General features: G+C 36.8%; 1 protein-coding gene across 1 annotated transcript in view; it reads right to left on the bottom strand.

Moving 5' to 3' along the window:
* Nucleotides 1-23,928, bottom strand: part of MCPH1 (microcephalin 1) — a 122,985-nt gene that overhangs the window by 89,126 nt on the left and 9,931 nt on the right. The window contains exons 5-12 of the mRNA XM_007433959.3: nt 23,688-23,802; nt 22,191-22,331; nt 19,105-19,179; nt 16,245-17,222; nt 9,156-9,265; nt 7,300-7,337; nt 5,136-5,298; nt 74-151 (exon numbers count right to left, since the gene is read on the bottom strand). Coding sequence (XP_007434021.2) covers nt 74-151; nt 5,136-5,298; nt 7,300-7,337; nt 9,156-9,265; nt 16,245-17,222; nt 19,105-19,179; nt 22,191-22,331; nt 23,688-23,802 — 1,698 coding nt within the window. The remainder of the gene's footprint in view (nt 1-73; nt 152-5,135; nt 5,299-7,299; nt 7,338-9,155; nt 9,266-16,244; nt 17,223-19,104; nt 19,180-22,190; nt 22,332-23,687; nt 23,803-23,928) is intronic.

The raw sequence follows: 23,928 nt of genomic DNA, 5'->3' as shown, positions 1-23,928 counted from the left end.
TACTTTGATGTATGACAGCCAGATCATTAACATATTCTATGATAAAGTTAAAAGCAAAATCTTTATTACTTACAGGAGCTGCAGGGAAATCCACTGACAGTTCAAAGGGTTCTTCAGAAATCCAGTAGCCATGTTCCAGAGACCACAAAACCTAGGCAGTAACGGAAACGAGCTAAAATTAATAGCTACATTAAAAATGTGTAAAGCAGCCACTGTAAATAGATCATTAACAGCTGAATTGTTAGCATATTCAGGCTTTGTTTCATAAATCCCACATAGCTATGTTTTAGATATGCCATGGCAAAAAAAACATTGCACACAATATATTTTAGTTTATTGAAACTTTTCTGAAGTTTACCCCATAATAGAAACAGGCTTCTAAATTTGTGGACTATGCTCAGGCTGAAAAGAGATGTTTAAGGGCAAGATCAATGGTGTGTGGAATTTGAATCTTTTTGTATGTTTGTTTCAATCAACAAACCCTAATCACAAAGTTTTTCAGAAGCAAATTTGCTGTGTGAAGAAACAGGAAATGTCTGTTCAAAGAAGAGCAGCCCCAATGTCCTTTGAACCACTTGAAGCAGCTGTCCATTTTCTTCTTCATTAAAATATTTCTTGCCATAGCAACTTCATCAGTCTCAGTGCAGGGTTCAGTCAATAAAACAACAGCTTTTAAAATATATATAGAACCAAGCCAGGCATCTTGGCCCCAGGGACTGTGCAACAGAAGACCAAGCTATTTGACAGTTTTGACTAGATGAACTGAAAATATTTGAGGAAACTGAAAATCTTAACTTGCTGGTTGGTAGATCTACATACATTAAACCACTGTCCCTGTGTCTCAGAGAAATTGATAAAAACCAGGGTCATGTATCCAGCAGCAAGACTGTGAATGCATTTTTTTTCCTTACATAGCCCACTATTCCTTATGAATGAATCAGAGGACTTTCCAATTCTTTAATCACAATGGCTATATCTAGGGAGGAGATGCAATGAAAACCAGAAAATTCTCAATGCATAGGCTGAAGTGCCACCCACTTTTCTCAAGATTTCTTTAGACACTACCCAACATTTATCACTGCTTGTCCTAAGATTTATTAGTCCCAAAAATTGCTAATTTGCTATAAAATAGCTTCTTCACAAAGCACACGCACACACAAAATATGTCTCAAGATCAATATTTTTTGTGCAAACCTCTGTTAAAAAGTGAGATGGGTGGTGACAAATCTGAAATATAATTTTTTTTAAAAAAAGTTCCAAACTCTCTACCCCCAAATCCATTTCTCACTGCAAAACTGTACATGTGCATAATAAAAAGATAAACTGCAACAATTAATGCCATTCATTATTAGATCAGTGGTAACAGCTGACATGTTCAGAACAGTGATTTAACATGCCCAGTCCCGGAAGGAACATTACAAAGAGACTATAACAAAAGATCAAAACAAATGCAGTTTAAAACCAGTCAATGACTTTTTCCACAGGAACAAAATGACATCCTCTGCAGTTACCTACTTAAATGTGCCATTTCCTCTACTGGTCCCTCTTTAAAAATTATAGTTTAAAAAACGAGTGTCCTCTTTCATTTTCTTAACTGTAAAAATATTCAGTACCCTTATTATCTAAGGCAAGAGCATTATTAACAATGCCAAACACTTGCTGAATCTCCCTATACTCATATTTCCCATCAAATCAGACTAGAATGAATAGCCCAGAAGCATTAATGACTGGATAAGAAACTGAAATACACTTATTCCTTAATTGCAATACGTCAGACAAAGTGGTATTTCTAGCATCTTAACAGGATTCCAAGCAGATCACTTAAAAAAATCAGTCTTGAGTTCTTTCCTCTATCATATATTTTGGAGCCAGCTGCCCGGAAAGAACAAGGCAATGCAGTTTGCTCGTCATCTTAGCTCTAATGTTTAATATATCACTTATTGGAATAGATGGCTTTTTTCCTGGGTTTCATCACCAAATCTCTGGGACCTCCCTCCATTCAACCTTTTACCCTTACATCCCTAGAATCTTGTAGCAGGACCTGTCTAAATATTAAACATTGTTTCAAAAGTTGTCAGCTCTATATCTTGACCATGGGTCATATGCCTCTGTGCATTCAAGTCAGTCTGGATATTGGTAATAGGAAGCCAATCAGTGAGAAAAATATTCAGTTTACAGGTGATACAAAGTCATCCTGTTTAATCAAATAGCCAAGCCAGTACTGAATAGGTTAAACATGAGAAAATAAACATCACGCTATATACAGTGGGGCAAAAAAGTATTTAGTCAGCCACCAATTGTGCAAGTTCTCCCACTTAAAAAGATGAGAGAGGCCTGTAATTTTCATCATAGGTATACCTCAACTATGAGAGACAAAATGGGGGAAAAAATCCAGAAAATCACATTGTCTGATTTTTAAAGAATTTATTTGCAAATCATGGTGGAAAATAAGTATTTGGTCACCTACAAACAAGCAAGATGTCTGGCTCTCACAGACCTGTAACTACTTCTTTAAGAGGCTCCTCTGTCCTCCACTCGTTACCTGTAGTAATGGCACCTGTTTGACCTTGTTATCAGTATAAAAGACCCCTGTTCACAACCTCAAACAGTCACACTCCAAACTCCACTATGGCCAAGACCAAAGAGCTGTTGAAGGACACCAGAAACAAAATTGTAGACCTGCACCAGGCTGGGAAGACTGAATCTGCAATAGGCAAGCAGCTTGGTGTGAAGACATCAACTGTGGGAGCAATAATTAGACAATGGAAGACATACAAGACCACTGATAATCTCCCTAGATCTGGGGCTCCATGCAAGATCTCACCCCGTGGGGTCAAAATGATCACAAGAATGGTGAGCAAAAATCCCAGAACCACAGGGGGGGACCTAGTGAATGACCTACAGAGAGCTGGGACCAAAGTAACAAAGGCTACCATCAGTAACACACTACGCCGCCAGGGACTCAAATCCTGCAGTGCCAGGCGTGTCCCCCTGCTTAAGCCAGTACATGTCTGGGCCCGTCTGAAGTTTGCTAGAGAGCATTTGGATGATCCAGAAGAGGATTGGGAGAATGTCATATGGTCAGATGAAACCAAAGTAGAATGTTTTGGTCTAAACTCAACTCGTTGTGTTTGGAGGAGAGAGAATGCTGAGTTGCATCCAAAGAACACCATCCCTACTGTGAAGCATGGGGGTGGAAACATCATGCTTTGGGGCTGTTTTTCTGCAAAGGGACCAGGACGACTGATCCGTGTAAAGGAAAGAATGAATGGGGCCATGTATCGTGAGATTTTGAGTGAACATCTCCTTCCATCAGCAAGGGCATTGAAGATGAAACGTGGCTGGGTCTTTCAGCATGACAATGATCCCAAACACACCGCCCGGGCAACGAAGGAGTGGCTTCGTAAGAAGCATTTCAAGGTCCTGGAGTGGCCTAGCCAGTCTCCAGATCTCAACCCCATGGAAAACCTTTGGAGGGAGTTGAAAGTCCATGTTGCCCAGCGACAGCCCCAAAACATCACTGCTCTAGAGGAGATCTGCATGGAGGAATGGGCCAAAATACCAGCAACAGTGTGTGAAAACCTTGTGAAGACTTACAGAAAACGTTTGACCTCTGTCATTGCCAACAAAGGATATATAACAAAGTATTGAGATGAACTTTTGATATTGACCAAATACTTATTTTCCACCATGATTTGCAAATAAATTCTTTACAAATCAGACAATGTGATTTTCTGGATTTTTTCCCCCATTTTGTCTCTCATAGTTGAGGTATACCTATGATGAAAATTACAGGCCTCTCTCATCTTTTTAAGTGGGAGAACTTGCACAATTGGTGGCTGACTAAATACTTTTTTGCTCCACTGTAGTCCACCTCTTTAAAAAATCAGCTACAGAAAAGTTGCAGTTTAAAAAATATTTAATATACAATAATGGGCAGTGTAATCAGCTGTATTTACAATCCTGATTCAGAAGCCTCTGAATGGAGATAATTTCTTTGAATATGATTACAGAAAATATGATCCATCTGTGACACAAATCCCTTGGCATTAAAGGCCTTCCTGTTTCTGCAGCTGCACCTTTCCAGTCTGGGAAAGTGGGATATTAGAGCCTTCTGCTTCTTTGACTTTGAAAATCAGTACGCATAGTAGGAATACAAGCTTATCGTTAATTTGAGGGCCTGTGTTGTTACTGTCTTGTTTCACTAGATATTTTGTAACAATAGCAGGAAGGCCAAATCTCATCAATACTTTTTTTTACACTCAGAAGAGGCATCTTCAATGATCATACAGTGAGTTGAAAATATAAACAAATAAGGCACCCAGCTGTACATGTTAATATTCCATTTTGGAGCCTCCAATTTATCTGAATCAGTAGATGGACATTAATAATCCAAGGAACAGGTAAGGTCCAGGAAAGTGCAAGCCAAGCTTTATTTTTGTAGAGAGGTTTTCTTATTTCCTTGTATTGCTTGTCCTTCCAGTATAACTTGGCCTGGCAGGGGGAGAATAGAAGAGCTTAAAGGATCTGTTTAGAAAAAAATCTGGATTTTAGCATTTTTAACTGCAAAACTATTCCAGTGTAGAGTTTTCTCTAACACTGTTCATAGATTTCCAAACTTCAGAATTTTTATAAAAATTGCATTGGGCAACCTGCAGTCCCAAGTTTAGAACTGGCACCAAAAACTCTTTTGAGACCTTGGAGCCTCTTCTCACCATGACTGCTGAAAATTATAGCATTGTTTTCCACTCTTATGAGTCATGGATGTGAGCTCTGAAACCTCAGCCCCACCTACAAGTGTGATATGGCCTATTCACTTTGCAATCCTCCACCATCCACATAATGTGAAGTGTGACCCTTGACCACCAAAACATTTCACACTCCTGGTTTATAGGAAATATTCATCCTCAATTTTAAAAAAAAACATGGTAATAATGTAATGTTATATATGTTTACATGCTTCTTTTGCTTTAAACAGTAATAGTTAATAAACTTAAGCAACCTTGATTAACAGCAACCTTTATCTCATACACTGCATCTCATGTTCATTTACCATCAGTTAATGTTACTAAATAAATGATCATATTTTTAATGCAAAAAGAAATAGTGTATTGATAGTCATCTGTATTACTTACCCAATCATAACAGACAATCCAGCAGCCTCGAGCAATTCCCATCAGTATGTTTAAAGTCCGGCGGGGGCTCCCTGCAATTACATGACTTGTATTTTTGCATACTTCATCAGAAGATAGAAATCCTCCCAGCTTCTTCACTACCTGTACAATTACATCCTGCTTCCTTTAAGAAGAAACAGAGAGTAGACTTTAATAACTTAATTCACTTCTACAGAAATGATTAATTTACAGTTACAATATAAACATTATTGCAAGAGGTGTGTAAAATACACAAGATTAAAATGGCCAAAAGGTGTGTTTACTTTGGGCTGTTCCAGCTCCACTGGAAGCACTCTGACTTCAGCTAATGAGCTATTCTGGCTGCATAGTGAAGGTTGGGACAGGCCCATTCTGATGTTAAAATATTTCCAATGAGGTTTCAGGGGTCAGAATGTTTCTACCTTTGAATGTTTTGCACACATCTACTTACATAGTGGCAAAATAAAACAACATGGTAACTCATCACTTTCATCACCTCCAAGCTAAACTTACATGCCTTTACATGATGAATCAAATCTGTAATTGTTACAGAATATAGCAGCCTACCAATTAGCAGATAAGAGCTACTACAGTCAGATAACATCAGCTTTCTGAGTGCTACATTGTTTTCCAATAAGCTTCTGGGTCAAATTCAAAGTGTTGGTTTTAATCTATGAAACACTGTGTGGCTTGGCTCCCATGTATCTTCAAGACCACCTTCTCCTAGTAGAAACATCCCATCCTGTACATTCATCTCAGAAAAGGATGTTTAAGATACCCACTTTCATGAGGTTTATTGAGGGGTGGTGGTCTCTGTGGTAACTCGTTCCCTCTGGAATAGCATCCTCTGGTGGTTCATTTGGCCCCCATTTTGCTCCCATAGGAAAGCCATAAAAATGGTGTTTGAGAGAGCATGAGGGACTTGATGGTGACCACTGAGCTAGGGCAGCAGGATGGTAGGTGCTGTTATTAATTTGATATTGTGAGAGCTGGACCATAAAGAAGGCTGAGCAACGAAGAATTGATGCCTTTGAACCGTGGTGCTGGAGAAGACTCTTAAGAGTCCCCTGGACTGCTAGGAGGTCAAACCAGTCAATCTTAAAGGAAATCAACCCTGACTGCTCATTGGAAGGATAATGAAGCTCGAGCTCAGATAGTTTGGTCACCTAATGTGAAGAGAGGACTCTTTGGAAAAGATCCTGATGCTGGGAAAGATTGAAGGCAAAAGGAGAAGGGGATGGCAGAGGATGAGATGGTTAGATAGTATCACTGAAGCAATGAGCATGAAACTGAGCAAACTCAGGGAGGCAGTGAAAAACAGGAAGGCCTGGCGTGATATGGTTCATGGGGTCACAAAGAGCGGACACGACTTAACGACTGAACAACAACACAAAATTTTTTAGATCACTGTTGTAAACTGGGAGTCATTTTGGAATGCTGCATATAGAAGTAATTGCAACAAATAATAAACAAATACTGAATTGCTTTTTTAAAAATCTCTGAATTTGATCTATACAGATAACCTGGTCTTATTCCATACTGCAATTTGAAGCACAATTAATAGGGAGTAATACCCACTGAACACTATTCCCTGTTGATTGTGGGTGCTATTCCCTATTATAGATAAGTAATGCTGGGACTTATTTCTGAATAAGCACGCATTCTTTCATAATACAACAAATAGATTGTAAGAAACTTGTTTTGTGTTTATCTCTATGCTAACATAGTCCATAAATATTTAACAGTATCATTCTTTTGCTAAATGTACCATCCCATTTAAAGTAACTTAACCATTCTTCTTATATAAAAGTAAATGATTTTAAGTAATTAAACTGTATTAGCTACGTGTTTTTAAGACATTTAGAAAGTATATACTGTATAACCAAAGCTAGCTTTGAACTCTAGGGTTTGAAATCAGTATATGTCTACATTTTTCTAATTGTAGCATACAAATATAAGCTATTAATGGAAGTGTTGTTTCTCAAATGTTGCCATAGGCCTGCATTACTGAGGCCATATTGGCTCAGATTTCAGGAAGTTGAAATCCAAACACTGGAGGATACTAGACAATGAAGACAGTTTTGTGATCTACAAAGATATGAAGATATGTATGCACAGAAACATAATCACAATACCTGGTACTTACTCAGAGGACATGCTTGTCATGACTAATGTTCTCAAAGGCTAAATATTTAGGGAAAGAAGGAAAAATAATAGATCAACAAATGTGATATTTGTTTGCTCCAACGGTGTCCAATTCTGACGAACATCTAAATCATATAAAGGTTAATTTTTTTCATAATTTCAACATTTGGGTAGCAAGCTGTAGCTTCTTTTCATAAACACACCTGCATGAAAGAGCCCTGTGTTCACATGTAGAGAATGCTGTGAAAACAATGCATTATAGAGGTGCAGAGCAAGTTATAGGTCACAAGATGATTCCTAGAAAATAGCTTTGATGGTCTAGTGCTTTTAATCTATAGCTACCAAAGATAGTTCAACATGAGGTTGCTGGTACTGTACTTTAACTGTAAATATTTGTCTCCATGATTTATGGAAATGATCCACCCATTCCCCAAATTGATTCTTAATGAATCAAATGGAATTGGCTTTCTGAAATTTGTAAAGATCTTCCTCCATATGTGCAGTTCATTTAATTATTTATTACTGTAAAACTATGTGTTACATTTTCAGTATCTAGCCTGCTGCAAAACTTTACTGAACTTAGCAAATACAAAAGAAATTAAAGACATGACACCTCTTTAATGGTAATAGCAGTTCTTCTAACAATAATACAATGTTCTACCATAATGTTAGCCCACTAGAAAAAGAGGAAAATGTTTTAACAGTTCTTCAGAACTCAGTAACTCACGCTGAAGTAAAGAGGAATAAAGACTTTTGTGTCTGTTTCTAAACTTATAGAATTATGATGCATAGTAGAGTATGGGACAAGTTAAAATGTTTTTTGTCAGAATTCTACTTCTCTGACAAACAAATACAGGTCAGACCAAAGTGGCACAAGCGAAGTATCTTGCTGGCGGACATGGTACTATCTAATTATGCTATTGCTTTCAACCTATCGTGCCCATGAAAAGTTCTCCAGAAAATAGAGTTTCTCCTAAAATGCATGGGCTCCACTATCAAGAGGATAATGGTTTGGTGGTCAGAATGTCCCAATGTTTATATCAAAAATTTTTAAATTAAGTTGCATTATGGATTTTTATTTACTTTATTTATATTTCAAATTTGTCACCGGCCATCTCACTGCAGAGCAACTTTTTATTTATTTTTTACTTATTTTTATGTATTTGTCAATTTGTATTTTTTAAAATTTGGTCCACTCTTAAGTTTTGACTGTGTGGAAAGGTCTGTATGTTAAAAAAACAGACTGATCAACTGCTATTAGGAAGAATAAATCCAAATACTAGAAGCTGAAATGTCTTGTAACAGATGCTTCTTAAAAGCTTGTTGCTGCTCATAAGAGAGTTAACAAATTTTTGTTCCTATGTAGATGAATTAGAAAGGGGAAGGGGGTGGGAAGCCTATCTTAGCTTGGCTGAAAATCTTCCTGTTATTAAAACCAGGTGGCTGATAATGGCTCTGAACACCCCAATACTCAAGTTAAAGAAAAATAAAATGATTAGAGAGTACAGGATCCATTTCATGGCTCCATTTCATGATGCGCTGTGTCCTGCCAAATCAAAAGCTTGTTTTACAAATATATTTATCTGGAAAACTTCCATTCAAAGAATATATAACAAAATGCTGCAGAGTACAGTGCTCCTTGTCCAGCCAATCATATTTTCCTTCTGGGTACATAAGCTATTCAGTAGGTTGCTACCCTTCTGTGTCCACTTCTCCCCTTAGGATTTACTCCCCATCTACTGCAGATTACAAGATTCCCCAGACCTGCTGATGCAAGAAGACATCTGAGCCTGGGAAAAAGAAGGAACGATTGGCACTTCCTTCTACTGCCCTTACAGCCATGATATACTGACTCACCTTTTTGATTCTCCCAGTAATCTTTAATTTCCTATTAGGCTTATTCATATGGTCCCCCAAAAGTTCACAAGCAACATCTCTGGCATCACTCATCGAAAATTTGGCATTATCTGGAAACCAAATCCATTCAGAGTTAATCCTAAGCCATACTATGATAAAGTGGCTATTAATGTATTGGCACAAATGTAGCTTTGCATTCTTCCTGTATAAATATTTTTCATAATGAGGTACATATCCTTGGCCTGTACAAAGATGTCTTTATGCAAAGAGATCTTTGTGTTCTCTCTACATTATGATTTTCCTAAAAAAGAGTAATTGCGGTTCTAAATAAAGTAAACATTAAAAAAAATATTTTTAGGTATGTGGTCTTTCAAAAACTCACCTTTCATACTGGCTTCTTGCAGCTCCTAATCTGAATATTTGCTTTTATTTATGTTTACGGCAGGCAGACCAACAGAGTTTCCCACAGATCGCACCAAGGTTACTCTCACAACCCATTACAGGTACTAATCCACCTTAAATCTTCTAACTTTTCATGGCAGAATTTTATTTGTTAGATTTTCATCATGCAATTTTATATTACTAGAGGCAAACTCTCTTTAAAATTAAAACAGCAGCGGTGGGCAAAATATTTCAAATTTGAAATGTTTACAGTTCAAAACAGCTATTCAGATCTTCCTGGAAATGTTTCTATTCAGCTCAAACTCAAATCTAATTCAAAACAAACTTTTTGAGTTCAGAACATTTCCAGAATTGTTGGAATAGCTTCAGAACCCAAGACTGAAATAGCTACACACCTCTATAAAAAGCACTCCAATACCTTGCATGTATTATTTCAATTCTAAGAGTAGGATGTCCGCCTTTAAATTTAGCCTTAGTTATGCACAGCTACATTCATACTTAGTTGCTCACTATCTTCAGGTAATATTCAATCTTAGTTCCAGCAACTAATGGGTAAGACATGTGGTCTTCCGTAGGTTCAAGACAATAAGACAACATGAAACATGACACTAGCCTGAGCTTTATCGAATACATAATGAAGTCTAGGGCTGGATGGGAAAGGTTGCTATGAATACCCAATTTCTTGATATAAGATCCCTTGGCACACACAAAAGGGGGGGGGGTGCGCTTATAGACCATGAAGTAAGAAAGCCCATCCTATTCTAGCTACACTGTAGATATACAAAAGGTTCCCTACATACGAACTTTCAAGTTGTAAACTTTGGCTGATATGAACAAGATGGAACTGGAAGTTGGAACCGGTAGTTGAGCCAGAAGATGGGAGAAAGCACGCCAAAAACCTTTCCCCACCATCTCCTAACTTCCGGTGCCAACTTCCGGTCCTGACTTCTCACATGGTTGGTTGTGTTTGGTGTGTGGCAACTACAGTGGTACCTCGGGATACGAACTTAATGCGTTCCGTGACTCTGGGCGTATCCCGAGTTGGTCGTAACCCGACACAAATTTCCCCATAGGGTTCAATGTAAATCCGGTTAATCCGTTCCGCCCTCCAAATTTGGTCGCACCCCGAAGCAAATTTTCCCATAAAGTTCAAAGTAATTACCATTAATCCGTACTGGCGTCCGCGGACCATGCGTCAGGGGCGGGAGAACAGCCGGGCGCCGCGCGGCAGGAAAAAGGCTGGGCGCTGCGCAGCGCGGCGGGAGAAAGGCCGGATGTGCCGTGGCACGGTGCGGGGGGAGAACGGCCGGGCGCAGCGCGGCACGGCGGGAGAACGGCCGGGCGCGGCACGGCGGGAGAACGGCCGCGGACCACGTGTCAGGGACAGAAAAATGGCTGCGGGCCACGTGTCAGGGCGGAAAAATGACCGTACCCCAAGGTGGAGTTCACACATCGAGGTAAATTTTTGCGGCCAGAGCTGGTCGTAACCCGAAAAGTTCGTTAGTAGAGGCGTTCGTATCCCGAGGTACCACTGTACAAATTGCTTAACTGCAAATGTCTGCAATTAAGCGCAAGAGTCCTGAAGGGGAGGGGGGTAGCGCAAAGAAGTGGCAATCCATTACGATGCTCATAAAGATGGAGATATTGAAGAGGCGTTTGCTGCAAGCCATGGGTGGTTCCACCGCTTTAAGGCTTGTATGAATCTTCATAACATGAAAGTCAGTGGTGAGGCAGCAAGTGCAGATGGGGCTGCAGCCAAGGAGTTCCCGGAAACCCCTCAAGGAGATCATCAAGGAAGATGGTTATTTGCCTCAGGAAATATTCAGTGTGGATGAAACAAGGCTTTAAGAAGAAAATGCCAGACAGAATGTACATCAACAAGGAGGAGGAGATCATGCCAGGCTTCAAAGCTACGAAGGATAGGCTAACTGTGCTGCTAGATGGCAATGCTTCTGGTGACATGAGCCTAAAACTGCTGCTAGTCTACCACTCTGAGAACTCACGAGCTCTCAAGAACATCTCAAAAAGCTCACTTCCTGTTATGTGGAAGGCTAACAAGAAAGCTTGGGTCACCCTTGTCATATTCGAGGACTGGTTTTTCCATCATTTCATCCTGGAAGTGGAGAGGTACTGCCACGCGAAAAATATCGAGTTCAAGATTCTGCTGATATTGGATAATGCCCCGGGTCATCCTCCTTACTTGGACAATTTCCATCCAAATGTGAAGGTTACGTATCTGCCTCCCAACATCACCTCCCTCTTGCAGCCGATGGACCAGGGAGCGATAGCAACCTTCAAAAAATACTATCATCGGCGCACTTTTAGGCAGGCAGTCCAGGCAACCGAAGTGGACTCACAGATGATCTTGCGCCAGTTTTGGAAGTCCTACAATATCTACAAGCCCATCAAGAACTTCAGTGCAGCCTGGTGTGAGGCTACCCCTGCAAACATGAACGGGGTGTGGAAATATCTATGCCCTCAGTTCATTCAAGGCTGTTGTGGGCTTGAGACGGCAAAAAGGGAGTCGCAGACTGTTATTGGCAACTTGGTTGCTCTCAGCAAGGAGCTTCAGCTCAACCTGGAGGAGGGGGACTTCGTGAACTGCTAACTACACAGAGGACCTCTCTAATGAAGACCTCATGGAGTTGGACGAGCAGCGAAAACAAGAGGAAGAGATCGAACCACTGAGGCAGTTCCAGACCAAGTTGGCGGCGGAGCAGTTCAGCTTGACTGAGAAAGCACTATCACTGTTTGAGATGCAGGACCCTAATGTGGCGTGCTTCACCAAGGTGTGTGCAGCTGTCCATGATGCAATCCAGTACTACAGCATCATTTATGAGAAGAGGAAGACCACCACCTAAAGTTCACTGGACCACTTCTTCAGGAAGGTGGAAAAAAGTAGAGGACGAGACTATACCATCTCCACAAACGCCTATGCCATCGCTGCAAGCGCCTACATCAACGCTGCTGCTTATGTAAGGTGCGAATGGTGCATGGTTTTTTTTGCTTGTTGGACTTACGAACAGCCTCTCAGGACATAACCCGTTCGTAAGTAGGGGACTGTCTGTATTATGAATGTATCTGTAGTATTGTAAATACATTATTAATACTTGTGCATACTATTCTCTGAGCAACTTTTCTACCCAAAATGTATTAAGCTTTTCTAGAACAACCCTTTTAGGTTTGAAAAAAATGGGAGAGAAAAAGTTTAAAAAAATTAAATTGTGTATTGGTGCTCTAAGACTGGGATGGTATAAATGAAGGGATCATTAGTCAGTGAAAACAGTATGAGGAGTATGGCATTTTCTCGGCATGATTTGGCCACTTTAGCATTTATGAGTCTATTTCAGAATTGTTTCCCCAAACTCTAAGTAAGCGCATAGTGACTTTGAACACAAATATAAGCAAGCTTCAAACATTGAAATATACCTCATCTCTACAAGAAACCATGGTTATTCATAAAGTACTAAGCTGTATCTGGGCACTGGGATTATTAAAATCTTAGCCAGTATTTGACATATAGCACTGTGCCAAAATGGAAATGTATTATTAATCTTTCCATCAGACTTAGGCTTTTGCATTATGAGCATGGGAAAACATGGCTCCAATGCTGAACAATGTAAAATAGACATGTAGATCTGTTACAATCAATCCTGGTAATGGACAGCTATAGCTAAAAAGGACATTTATTTTTCACATAATCTTAAGTAACTGCTACCAGTGCAATGATGACAAATGAATGGATTAAGTGACTTAGTATTGCTATTCAAAAAGACAAGGATTAGATTAGAAATGAACCCAGATTCCAACAGGTCCACAAATCTTGTATAAATATACATATTCAGTTCTAATTTATTGAATTTGATGTCATATTGCCTAAAAAGTACATGTTCGAGAAAGATAATGCTACATGTAAAATGGCAGTACCTCTCTGCCAATGACATGATACATTTTTTTTTTAATATTGAAAGCTATTAAGTAAACAGGACATACATATATACAACATAATTGGAACTGTTATGGCTTCAGTGATTATATTATGTCCCATTACGCCCTGGATTTGCAGGTAGAAAAAACAGCATGCACACACTATAATACAATAATGCACAATTCAGATAAACAAAGTCCTCAACTATATTTTTATTAATCCAAAGTATTTATGTAGCAAAACATTATATAGAAAATATATCACATTTTATATCCAAGCAGATATATACAAAATATTTAAATGAGATTTATAAATAGTTAAAATATTAATACTCCTGCTGAGGTAAGGAAGGAATCTGTGTTTTGTGTGAGATCGAATATTAACACATTAACCATTATATAACAGTGGTTCAGAAGAACTGCTTAACAATTTGCACAAGACAGCGCCTCTCTGCTACTTATTACAGCAACTATAGTAAGTCTTTTTCCCTCCAGGTTACTATACTAGCCTAAAAAAACAGATGTGGCTGCTCTAACAAGTAGGATAGAGATACTGTGTTTGTGAGAGGCCTGATCTTCTTCTTCCAAATTTTGTTTGAAACATGCACAGCAGTAATCTATCCTATATGTGAAAGATTCAATGCAGCCATAATGCGTACATTAGATCAAGTATTTAATACACAGAATGGAGTTCCTTATGATAATTAGTGCTGCTGGACTATGCCACTCCTGGTTCTGTGTATATAGTCTAAGATAAAAAGTTGAGTGGCCACAATCCCTCTAGAATCCTGTGTGAGGAGAGGCTGAGGTCAGTGTTCGTTACATATTCCATTTAAGTATATTAAACTAAGGACATTCATCTAAAAGAAACACTGCAGTTCTGAATGATTACTATTTGTTACCTCCACTGACCAGAATAAATGTATTATTTTCATAACTGAAGGCTACAGTCAGTTTAGTTTTTAAGGCAAGATTGCTATTAATACACGAAACAACCAAGTTTTAATTTCCAGTGGTAAATCAGATTTGAATTCCGACTGATCCTTGATTTGAGATGAAATAGAACCTAGCTGATTGAAGACTCATATAAGACTCATATATAATCAGATCCTTGATTTGAGATGAAATAGAACCTAGCTGATTGAAGACTCATATAAGCCAGTCTGTATTTATTAACTCATCCACATCAAGATCCTGAGTTTAACTCTGAATAAACATGCACAGAAATATATAATATTACAAACTACTGTAGTCCTTGGCTTAGTTATCTGGAAATGCATTACACTGAATTTCACAGCCTGTGGAATGCTGAGCAATCAAGTATATAAGCACAGTGAATAGCTTTCTCTTTTAAAGAAATATCACCAAGTAGATATATATATGCCAACAATTTCAGCTGAAATTTCACCAGGTTCCAAAAAGTCCACCTGAAAGCTGATGTCACAAATGTAATTTTTAAAAGTTTCATATTTTCTAGGCAAAGGTTGTATATGAAATGAATTCTCAAAAAGCCATGAATGCTACAGAATAAAGCTATCATTTTATAACAGAGAACCTACTTTACCAATCAGTTAATTCATGGAGAGAACCTCAAAGAACATTCAAGATGTAACTACATTTTTAAACTGAGTCAAAAGTAATTCTTTTCAGTGGACAGAGCCTTAATATATTTTTATTGAAAAACATTTAAAATGTAAAGTCTATTTTACTTTCTGAAGATTAAATAACACTTCCCCCATGGGTCATGCTTTATACATGTATGCACACACAGTATTTTTCTTGAAATTAAGGCACTGTATTCACCTTACGAAGTACAGATCACTATTTCAGATGCATCAGCAAAAGCATGTTCAGTTATATTTAGGAAGCCAGATACTGTAGTTATTCTCATAATTGATTTAACAGCTGTTAAAGATACTTATTGACACTAAATTTATAATTCTTATACATAATAACCTATTCCTAGGACTTTCTTCATAAATAGATTTTATAGAATCAATCTTCATTTTTTTCTAAACTATGAAAACTTATTTTAAAATGTAGAAATAATTTTTTCTAGACAGCAGCATTTCTATTGTACAAAGTCACATCGAGTATGTTTTCTAGTAATAAAAACCTCATTGAGTCTGTATTGCCCTTGCCTCAGTGGTTATCAGCAGTAAAATAACAATGTATACAAATTTCCAGTGTACTCATTTTTGAGACTCTTAAATAGGATTTTAAGAATTTAAAATGAAAATGTATAGGTTTTATTCTTCCAGCAAAATGTCCAGAAAACTTAAATATAGTCTTTTTTATACAAACTGTCCTTCCTTTACAGCTGCAAATTTTCAAATTGTATAATTATTTGGAATTTCCACTGTTAATAACTTCCTAGTTTCATTGAAATAATTTTGTTATACTGCATTTTAAAGAGGCACTTCAAAATTCTTATTAACACTGCAAAAAACTGTTGATACTCAGGGAACCAACATAAGATTACATTTATGGAGTGCTAAGTACTGAATAATTTTCTATCATCAGTCATGTGTGACAGATATTTTACTCCATTTTCCTTCCATATATTAATCTCTTTGTGTGTTTTTTTAAATATCCTAATATTTTTAAACAATATTCCATGCATAGAATATTTTCTCTTTCTAAATGTGATTCTAAAAATATCTCTGCGCTCAATTATATTTTAGAGTGAAGGTTTTCAAACACTTTAAAATAGTTCTTGGTGTTATTTTGCTGGACGATTATCTTTCAATAACAACTTACCAGCTGTAGGAGAACTGGCTGTGAAGATCTGTTCCTCAATGTTGAAATTTAAAAAACGGTCTGATGTTTCTACTATGTTTCCATTTTCACTGTTTGATATACAGTTTACATCTGTTTTTTTCCTTTGAAGAGGTGTAGATAGCATGAACTCAGTAACCGCATCCTTAGTAATCTCAGTCATTCTTTTCCTCTTTCTGCTGTAACTTGCACTTGTTTGACTAGAACACTGCAACGTATTATCTGATTTACTTCTGCGAGAGTTATACTTGATTTCCTTATTCTGTAACTTCTGCTGACATGGAAAAGGAAGGCTGGCTCTTATTTTATTTTTAGTACAGTTAGAAGGTGAAAAATAATCTTCAAAAGAAGAATCTTGATCTTTAGTAGAATCTTTAATCGGAGTGAGCACTGCATGCAAGAAGTCATTCTGAGGTTCTTTATCATGTAATGTGGAGGCCTTCAGTCCAAGGCTTGATTTCCTTCTATGATATTTTTGTTGTTTGCAAATAGGAGAACATCTAGTTGTTAGATTAACTGAAGGAAAGTCATTCTCAGAATTACTGTTGTTGGTATTTTCAGTAAGTTCATAATGGATCAGATTTTCTGCAGAAACTCTATAGTCCAAGTTGTTCACCTGAGGAAGGGGATTATCAGCTATGGCTGAAAGCCAGTTAATACTCTCTTTGCGCTTTGGGGTGGAAGGCATATCAATTATTGACTTTTTGACAAGGAAATCACATCCTTTGTTATCAGGCAGGATTAATTCTTTCTTTAAATGTTTACCACTCAATCGCTTTACACTTGCATGTTTAGAGTCACTTGTGGATTCTGAAGAGCTACATAATTCAGCTCTGGAAACATCCATCACATTTTCAGTATTACCCAAATAGTCATCTGATTTCTTTCCGAGGTTCTCGGTTTCAGGATTTCCGATCATATTAACAAAACTTGAATTTAAAAGGTGACTAGTCTCAAGTTCTGCAATCAGAAAACAGATTATTAAAAAGCGCACTTTATATTTAAAGACAAAATGAATATGATTTTTTTAAAAAAAACAACAACACTAGAGCTAGGGAAAACCTTTGAAATGGACTTCCAGCAAAGTGAAGGGAAGTGGCTGTGCACGGGAACACCATATCCCTGAAGCAGCTCTACAAGCTTCCCAAAGGACACAACTGCTACACTGGTTTGAAGAGGGGTTCTTTAGTCATTCTAGCATACTTTGGGAAATGCCACTTACAACTAATTTGTACAGTCAGTAATAACAAGATTGTCATATTTGGTGCCACTTGTCCAAAGATCAAATTAGCTCTTACACAATATTTTTGCTACTCACAAGTGGAAATTCAGGGATTTATAGTTATAGCCCCACCAATTTTGGGGAGCATCAGTGGGTGAATGTTACATTATCCATACATTCATTATTTTTCTACAGAAAAAAAATGATTTCTTGTAGCACTACATCTTTCTTTGAAATAAGCCTAATTAGGTCTGACTTATTTTTATGTGCATATCAAACATATCTCATTATATTTAATTAAAGACATGGGATGATGTCAAGGAGTTCTGGCATACTGAATTCAATCATTTATGTAATTAAGTATCAAGGTTTTTAAAAGAACAGGTCAGTTCCACCAAAGTTTTCTAGTTTATACTCACATCATTCTAAATTAACTAATACTAAGTTTCATTATCTGGATCAGAGTAATCTTCCATTTAATCAAGTAATCTTGGGTTCTGGCTGCCTCTAATTACATAATGTTAACAACGTTTTACTGAACCAAGAAGATTAAGCAGTTTGAAACTGCCTTATCCATACACCATAACCAGTTTGTTTAGGTTCATGCGTATGGACAAACAGTGGTGACTTCAAAACAGAAAGTTCCAATTTCCTTCTTGCAACCATCTTGAAGACAGGAGAGAAGGAGCCTGAAAAGCCAAATAATTACTTGCCAAACACTAAACTATGCAAATTGTACAGAAAAGAAGAATGTCAGCTCAGTTACTACATTGCTGTAGATTGTTCTTTTATTAAGTTTGGATGTTTCCTTCGGTATTTCAATGTTTAAAAATCATTCTGTTTTAAAATGTCTTAAAATGTTTGTAAATAGCACATTTAAATATGTTTTTATATATTTGCAGATTGCCCTGGGGAAGGAACTTAGTTCCAAAACTCATTGGGCAGAAATAAAACAGATATCCAATAAATCTTCTTGACAGTTCATGAGAACTGCTCTCTTTTGTCTGATCCTGCCGTCAATATCTTCCATCTTTTTTTGGTGTTCCTCCAAACTGGGCAATCAGTTTCCATGTTTGGACAAAACAGGAAGCTTTAGTTAACTGAAGAATTTGGGTTTAATCACTCTGCGCCATGAAGAGAAATAGGGAGGGGTTCTGTCCATATATATAAGGCTAAATTATATCATGATTTAAGCGAAAACATTATTGCCAAGACATCAATTCTAGATCAGCAATAAAAGGCAGGTGATTCCGACAGTTCAAACACAGAACTAAAAATACATGTTCATACACTAATAATTACTATATCAGCAGAGCTATTTCTAATAACAGTACTAGGAACATCAAAACAATAAAGCATACTAGGAGCACTAACATTGTCTACAGCAGCATCTTTCTGTAATAAAATATTCCATAGACTCCTTACCTGTATATATAATTTATTTATTTTATTTTTATTTATATATCAAATTTGCCACCGCCCATCTCGTTAAAAAGGATTTTTTATACCATTGTTATTATTTGCAATGGCCAGATATTTCTGATGTGAAAATTTAGAATACATACATTTATTATGCATACTGGATTTTATTTACAAGGCTTTTCTTTTCTTTTCTTTTACCTAAAGTCAATGCTGAAGTTGAGTTTGTAGACACAACAGCAGGGCCAAAGTCAGACATCTGAGATAACTGTGAAGCTAAAATGTGAGTAATTAGATTTTTGTTGACTAGGAATTCACAAAAACATTTAAAGCCAATACTAATATGTAGTTCCATACTCAATACATGTATGCTCTTACATCATTTGATTACAGTGCTTTTAATATTTTGGATGCTTTGGTATTAAAAATTTTAAAATTCTGGTTTTTTAGAAGATGCTGAAAGTATTTTATGTCCTCAGTGAAAAGACAGGAGAATACAAAGAAATTTTTAAAATTGGATTTGGCTGGCACAGATTGCATTAAGCTATCACACTAGGCCATGGTAAGAGCTCAGCAGGCAACAGCTAGGAAACTACCACACAAAAGACACAGTATATCTTCAGCTTAATATGTCAGTTGAGTGATATATTTTCATCTAACCGATGATCTCATGGGTTTTTAAAGATTTATTTACAACTACATTCATTTGTTAGCTTGATAAATTCCAATTTCAGGCCAATAAAATCAAATCTGTCCAATATCCTGAAAAAAGCTTTCCATCCCTAAGAATATATTATGCAAGTTATCACAGAAATAAATAGAAATAATTTTTCAGAGAGGAACAGTCTTGAGGTAAGGCTAATAAAGCATTTCTATTTTCAAACCTATTCCAAAAATCTTAAGATTATTAACAATATGAACATATTTTAATGTAATACAATATATTGCATTTCCTTTGAAGACATTCTCACAGATCAAAGTGCTGCCACCTTCTCCAACTTATAGTAAATATACATATATACATACGTATGCATCACACAGAAAGTGAATAACAGATAATAAGGCAAAGAGATTAAAGGCACAAGACACATAGATAAAACTGTTTTATACCAAAACTATTCACTATACCACTCCATAGCTTTCCATCCTATCTGGATGCAAATTATCTTTCCTACTGTGTCTATATTCTCCTTTGTACATAACCTCGTCTGCATACAAAATTACATGCAGTTTCACATCTCCAACCAACACACTTCTAACTCTGCCACAATCATTTATTGTACATGTATTGATAAATACAAAAAAAAAATTAAAAAAAAACCCCAAGGGACAGCACATATCCATATCTTACTCATCACTCAATACTGAATCATTCATTAAACATTCTATTTATTTTCAATCCAGTTATACCGCACTTACCACATTCAGCAACACACTTTCAGTTCTATATATTGAAGCAAACCATTCCATAATCCAAGCCTATTCACTTTAGCATATGCTTTCTCTAACTCAAGAAACATACAATAAGCTTATTCTCTCAAGTTTATACATTTCTCAGTGACAGGAGGAAGCACAAAAATGTGGGCTGCACATACCCTGCCCTGCATAAAGCACTTCACTTCCCAAATTTGGCTCATTCATCTCTTGTACCCTTTCAGTCAGAACTCTGCTAAACACCTTACCAGACACATAACAAACTGATTCCCCCCTGTAGTTTTCACATTCACCCTTGCTGCCTTTTCCTTTGGCTAAGGGAGGGATTTTCAAATTTTACAGTACTGTGACCCCTAAAAGGATAAATGAATTTGTATGATGCTTCATGAAGAAAATTAATAATTATAGTGGGATTAGAATTGGGCAAGAAATGAATATACCACATACTTTTAATAATTAATCACAGCATCACAGAAGTTCTGCGACTACTTACTGGGCTTATGCAGGGAAAGCAAGGAGGAAACCAAGAACGTTCTGACCAAACACTACCTGTGCCAATGCTCATCAGGCTTTTGTTTTTTAAAAAAGATCCTCCAAGTTGCACATGATACCTCCTGGTATAAGGGAACAGTAATAGAATTCTCCTAATTGTTAGGTACCGAATTCAGCCTTTCTGCACATTACAGATAGTCTTCGCTTAAGGACAACAGGGACTGGAAAATGGTCAAGTGGGGAGATCATTAAGTGAATCACCACATGACTGTACCTGATTTTAAGACCATTTTTACGATGTTCATTAAGCAAATTGCGTGGCTGTTAAGCAAATCACGTGGCCGTTAAGTTAATGTAGCTTCCCCATGGATGATTTTTGTCAGAATTTGCTTAACGACCATGGTGATTCACTTAACTACCATCATAAAAAAGATTGCAAATCGTGATCACATGATCACAGGGGGTGGTGCAATGGTTTGCGATGATCATGTGAATACAGGTCATAAAGCACTTCAAACTGTCATTAAACGTGCAGTTGTTAAGCGAGGACTACCTGTATTTTTTTAAAAAATCACACAATTACTCCATAAGCAAACTGCACCCATATTTTAACATTTCTCTAGGTACACTATTTTCTCCTCAGTGTTACCATTTTGTAATGTTTTCACAGCATTTATGTCCTTTTTCATAATGTCTGCTTGAATACAACATTTATAGCGTTCATTTAAATTCCATTCTTCTACATATCAGTATCATTCCCATTTAAATTTCTAAAATACTCCTTCCAGCATTCCCTTACTTCAGTTTTATCTAAAAGCTTTTCATCAGTTTTATTTCTACTTCCATTTCTTCTGCTGAGCATTTCTATTTTTTCATTCTGCTATGGCAGTGGCAGCCACAACTGAAGAAACCTTTATTTATGTAATCAATTTATACAACCGCCCATCTCAACAATGACTCTGGGCAGTGAACAGTAATAAAATCTTACCCCCATGCCCTACTCTAAAATATATGCTTGATTATAAAAATCAGTAACATTAATTAATTGGGTCTAGAGAAAAAAGCACATTCCAGCATATGCTTATCCTGCTGTTTCAGAGATTCTATTTATAATTGTTCAAATTATGAGTGAAATGAAACAGGCTAGAATAAGTCTGAGGGCATAAAACAGATGCATTTATCTACAGTATTAAAAGAATATATAGATTCAATTTCAATTTAACAGCCAGTTCTCTAGCAAGGTTGTGGGGAGGGGGAGAGGAAATATTGGCAAAATGGAAGCAATACTGAGAAAAACTCAGCAATAAAAAAAGAACATATTTCTGTCTCCTACAAATAAAAAACAGCATTTATCATCATACCAGTAGGAGAAACATTTTCTCTTTTCTCCTTCATGTCCTTTATTCTTCTCTCCATTGCACTGCATTGATACTTTATTTTACTTGCTGGGCTGTATGCCAGTGAACCATCATCTTCAAATAATAAAACTGGCATGTCTGTTTCTAAAAATGGCAAATCATCAATGGGATTTTACATTTAAGCAGAAATAAACAAAGCAAAACAACATTTTGAAAAGGTAACATTTGGCACTTGGATATTTTTGTAACATTCTGAAAGTTTAAAAATAATCTAAACAAGAGAGATCTACAATAAATTGCTGCAATATATTAGGACCTTCCAGTGATAAAGCTTTTGGCCAGTTCCAACCAACTAGGCAGAATAGTCTGTTCCTTTCCCTGCAGTGGATAATTATAAATACCTAATTTATTGCAGTTCAACAATCCATTACAAAGGCATGTTCAACAACATTGAGATACTCTTATTTTTTAAAAGATACTCCTGTTTTTTTTTTAAAAAAAACTGGTTAGTAATTCTGTAAGCATGGTCTTATTTTTTCTTTTTTCTCAGTAGCCAAGTGGGGCTATATAAGATTGAGATACTCTTATTTTTTGAGATACTCTTATTTTTTAAAAGATACTCCTGTTTTTTTTTTTTAAAAAAAACTGGTTAGTAATTCTGTAAGCATGGTCTTATTTTTTATTTTTTCTTAGTAGTCAAGTGGGGCTATATAATTATTGACATTGGTTGCCTAATTTTGGAATCAGAGGGAACGATATGAATATGATCTACAGAATTTGGAGAATGAAAACTTACTTTATATATAGATTGCTTCTAGATTAGCATAACATTTAAAAAAAACTACTAAGAAACTATAAGAAAAAATATTTCAAATATGTTATTTGATTTGCAATACCCTATAGCAATCCACAGTACGAAAGGGTCTAGAGGCTAAATTGTGGGCTTTGTATGTTCCCCTTAACTTTCCAGGACAATTCTGGAGAATGGGTTAAAAATCACCTTTTTTTCATTCAAAGCGAATGTTCTTCATGGATGGTATGTGTGACTTTTCTTCTGTCTCCAGCAAGTACCAAAGATTAGTGTGCAAGATGCCATCTAGGTTCTTATCATATATGTGTACAGCTGAACTCTTTCTTCCCCAAAGAAACATGGAAAGACTCAGCACATTGCCTGGCCCTAATCTTTCCTTTAGGGCAGAGGTGAGATAATGAGAAGAGAGATTTGGGAACTGGTGAGGGAAAAAGGTGCAATGTGCTTTATTTCTTTGTGTCCATCTTTCTCTCCCCTTCCCCCAAATATTTCAGTAGATGCAGGTAAGAAAGAGGGCTTACCCCCTCCTTCTTTATATTTCTGTATATATTTCAGCGGGGCCCTCCACTTTTTAACATTAGCTCAAAGAGCTATTATGAAAACTATGCTCAAGTTTCACAACATGTTAGCATTATTTTTCAGTGAAAAGGCTGAAGAGATTTCACATTGTAAACGGATCATATACTTGCCTGTTACTGCTCTTTGCATTTCTAACTCTTTAGCCATAATTTCCATTCTCTTTTGTAATTTCCGATTTTTCTCTGGAGTTTTTCCAAAAAAATCTTTGGGCTGCATGCATTTGTGCTACAAAATAAAGAATCATTACATTGATTTGAAAGCCTTGAAATAATACTTCTTTAACATGAAACACCAGAATTCTCCTTAGTGTACCAGTTCTAAGGAAATAAAAGGTAATTTTCACACATCACT

Source organism: Python bivittatus, unplaced genomic scaffold (assembly GCF_059951505.1).
Source record: "Python bivittatus isolate LINGU-HERP-01145 unplaced genomic scaffold, Pbiv_v1 ctg000020_np1212, whole genome shotgun sequence".
NCBI lineage: Eukaryota > Metazoa > Chordata > Lepidosauria > Squamata > Pythonidae > Python > Python bivittatus.
The sequence above is the reverse complement of the archived record's forward strand: the minus strand, read 5'-3'. Positions and strand labels throughout refer to the sequence as shown.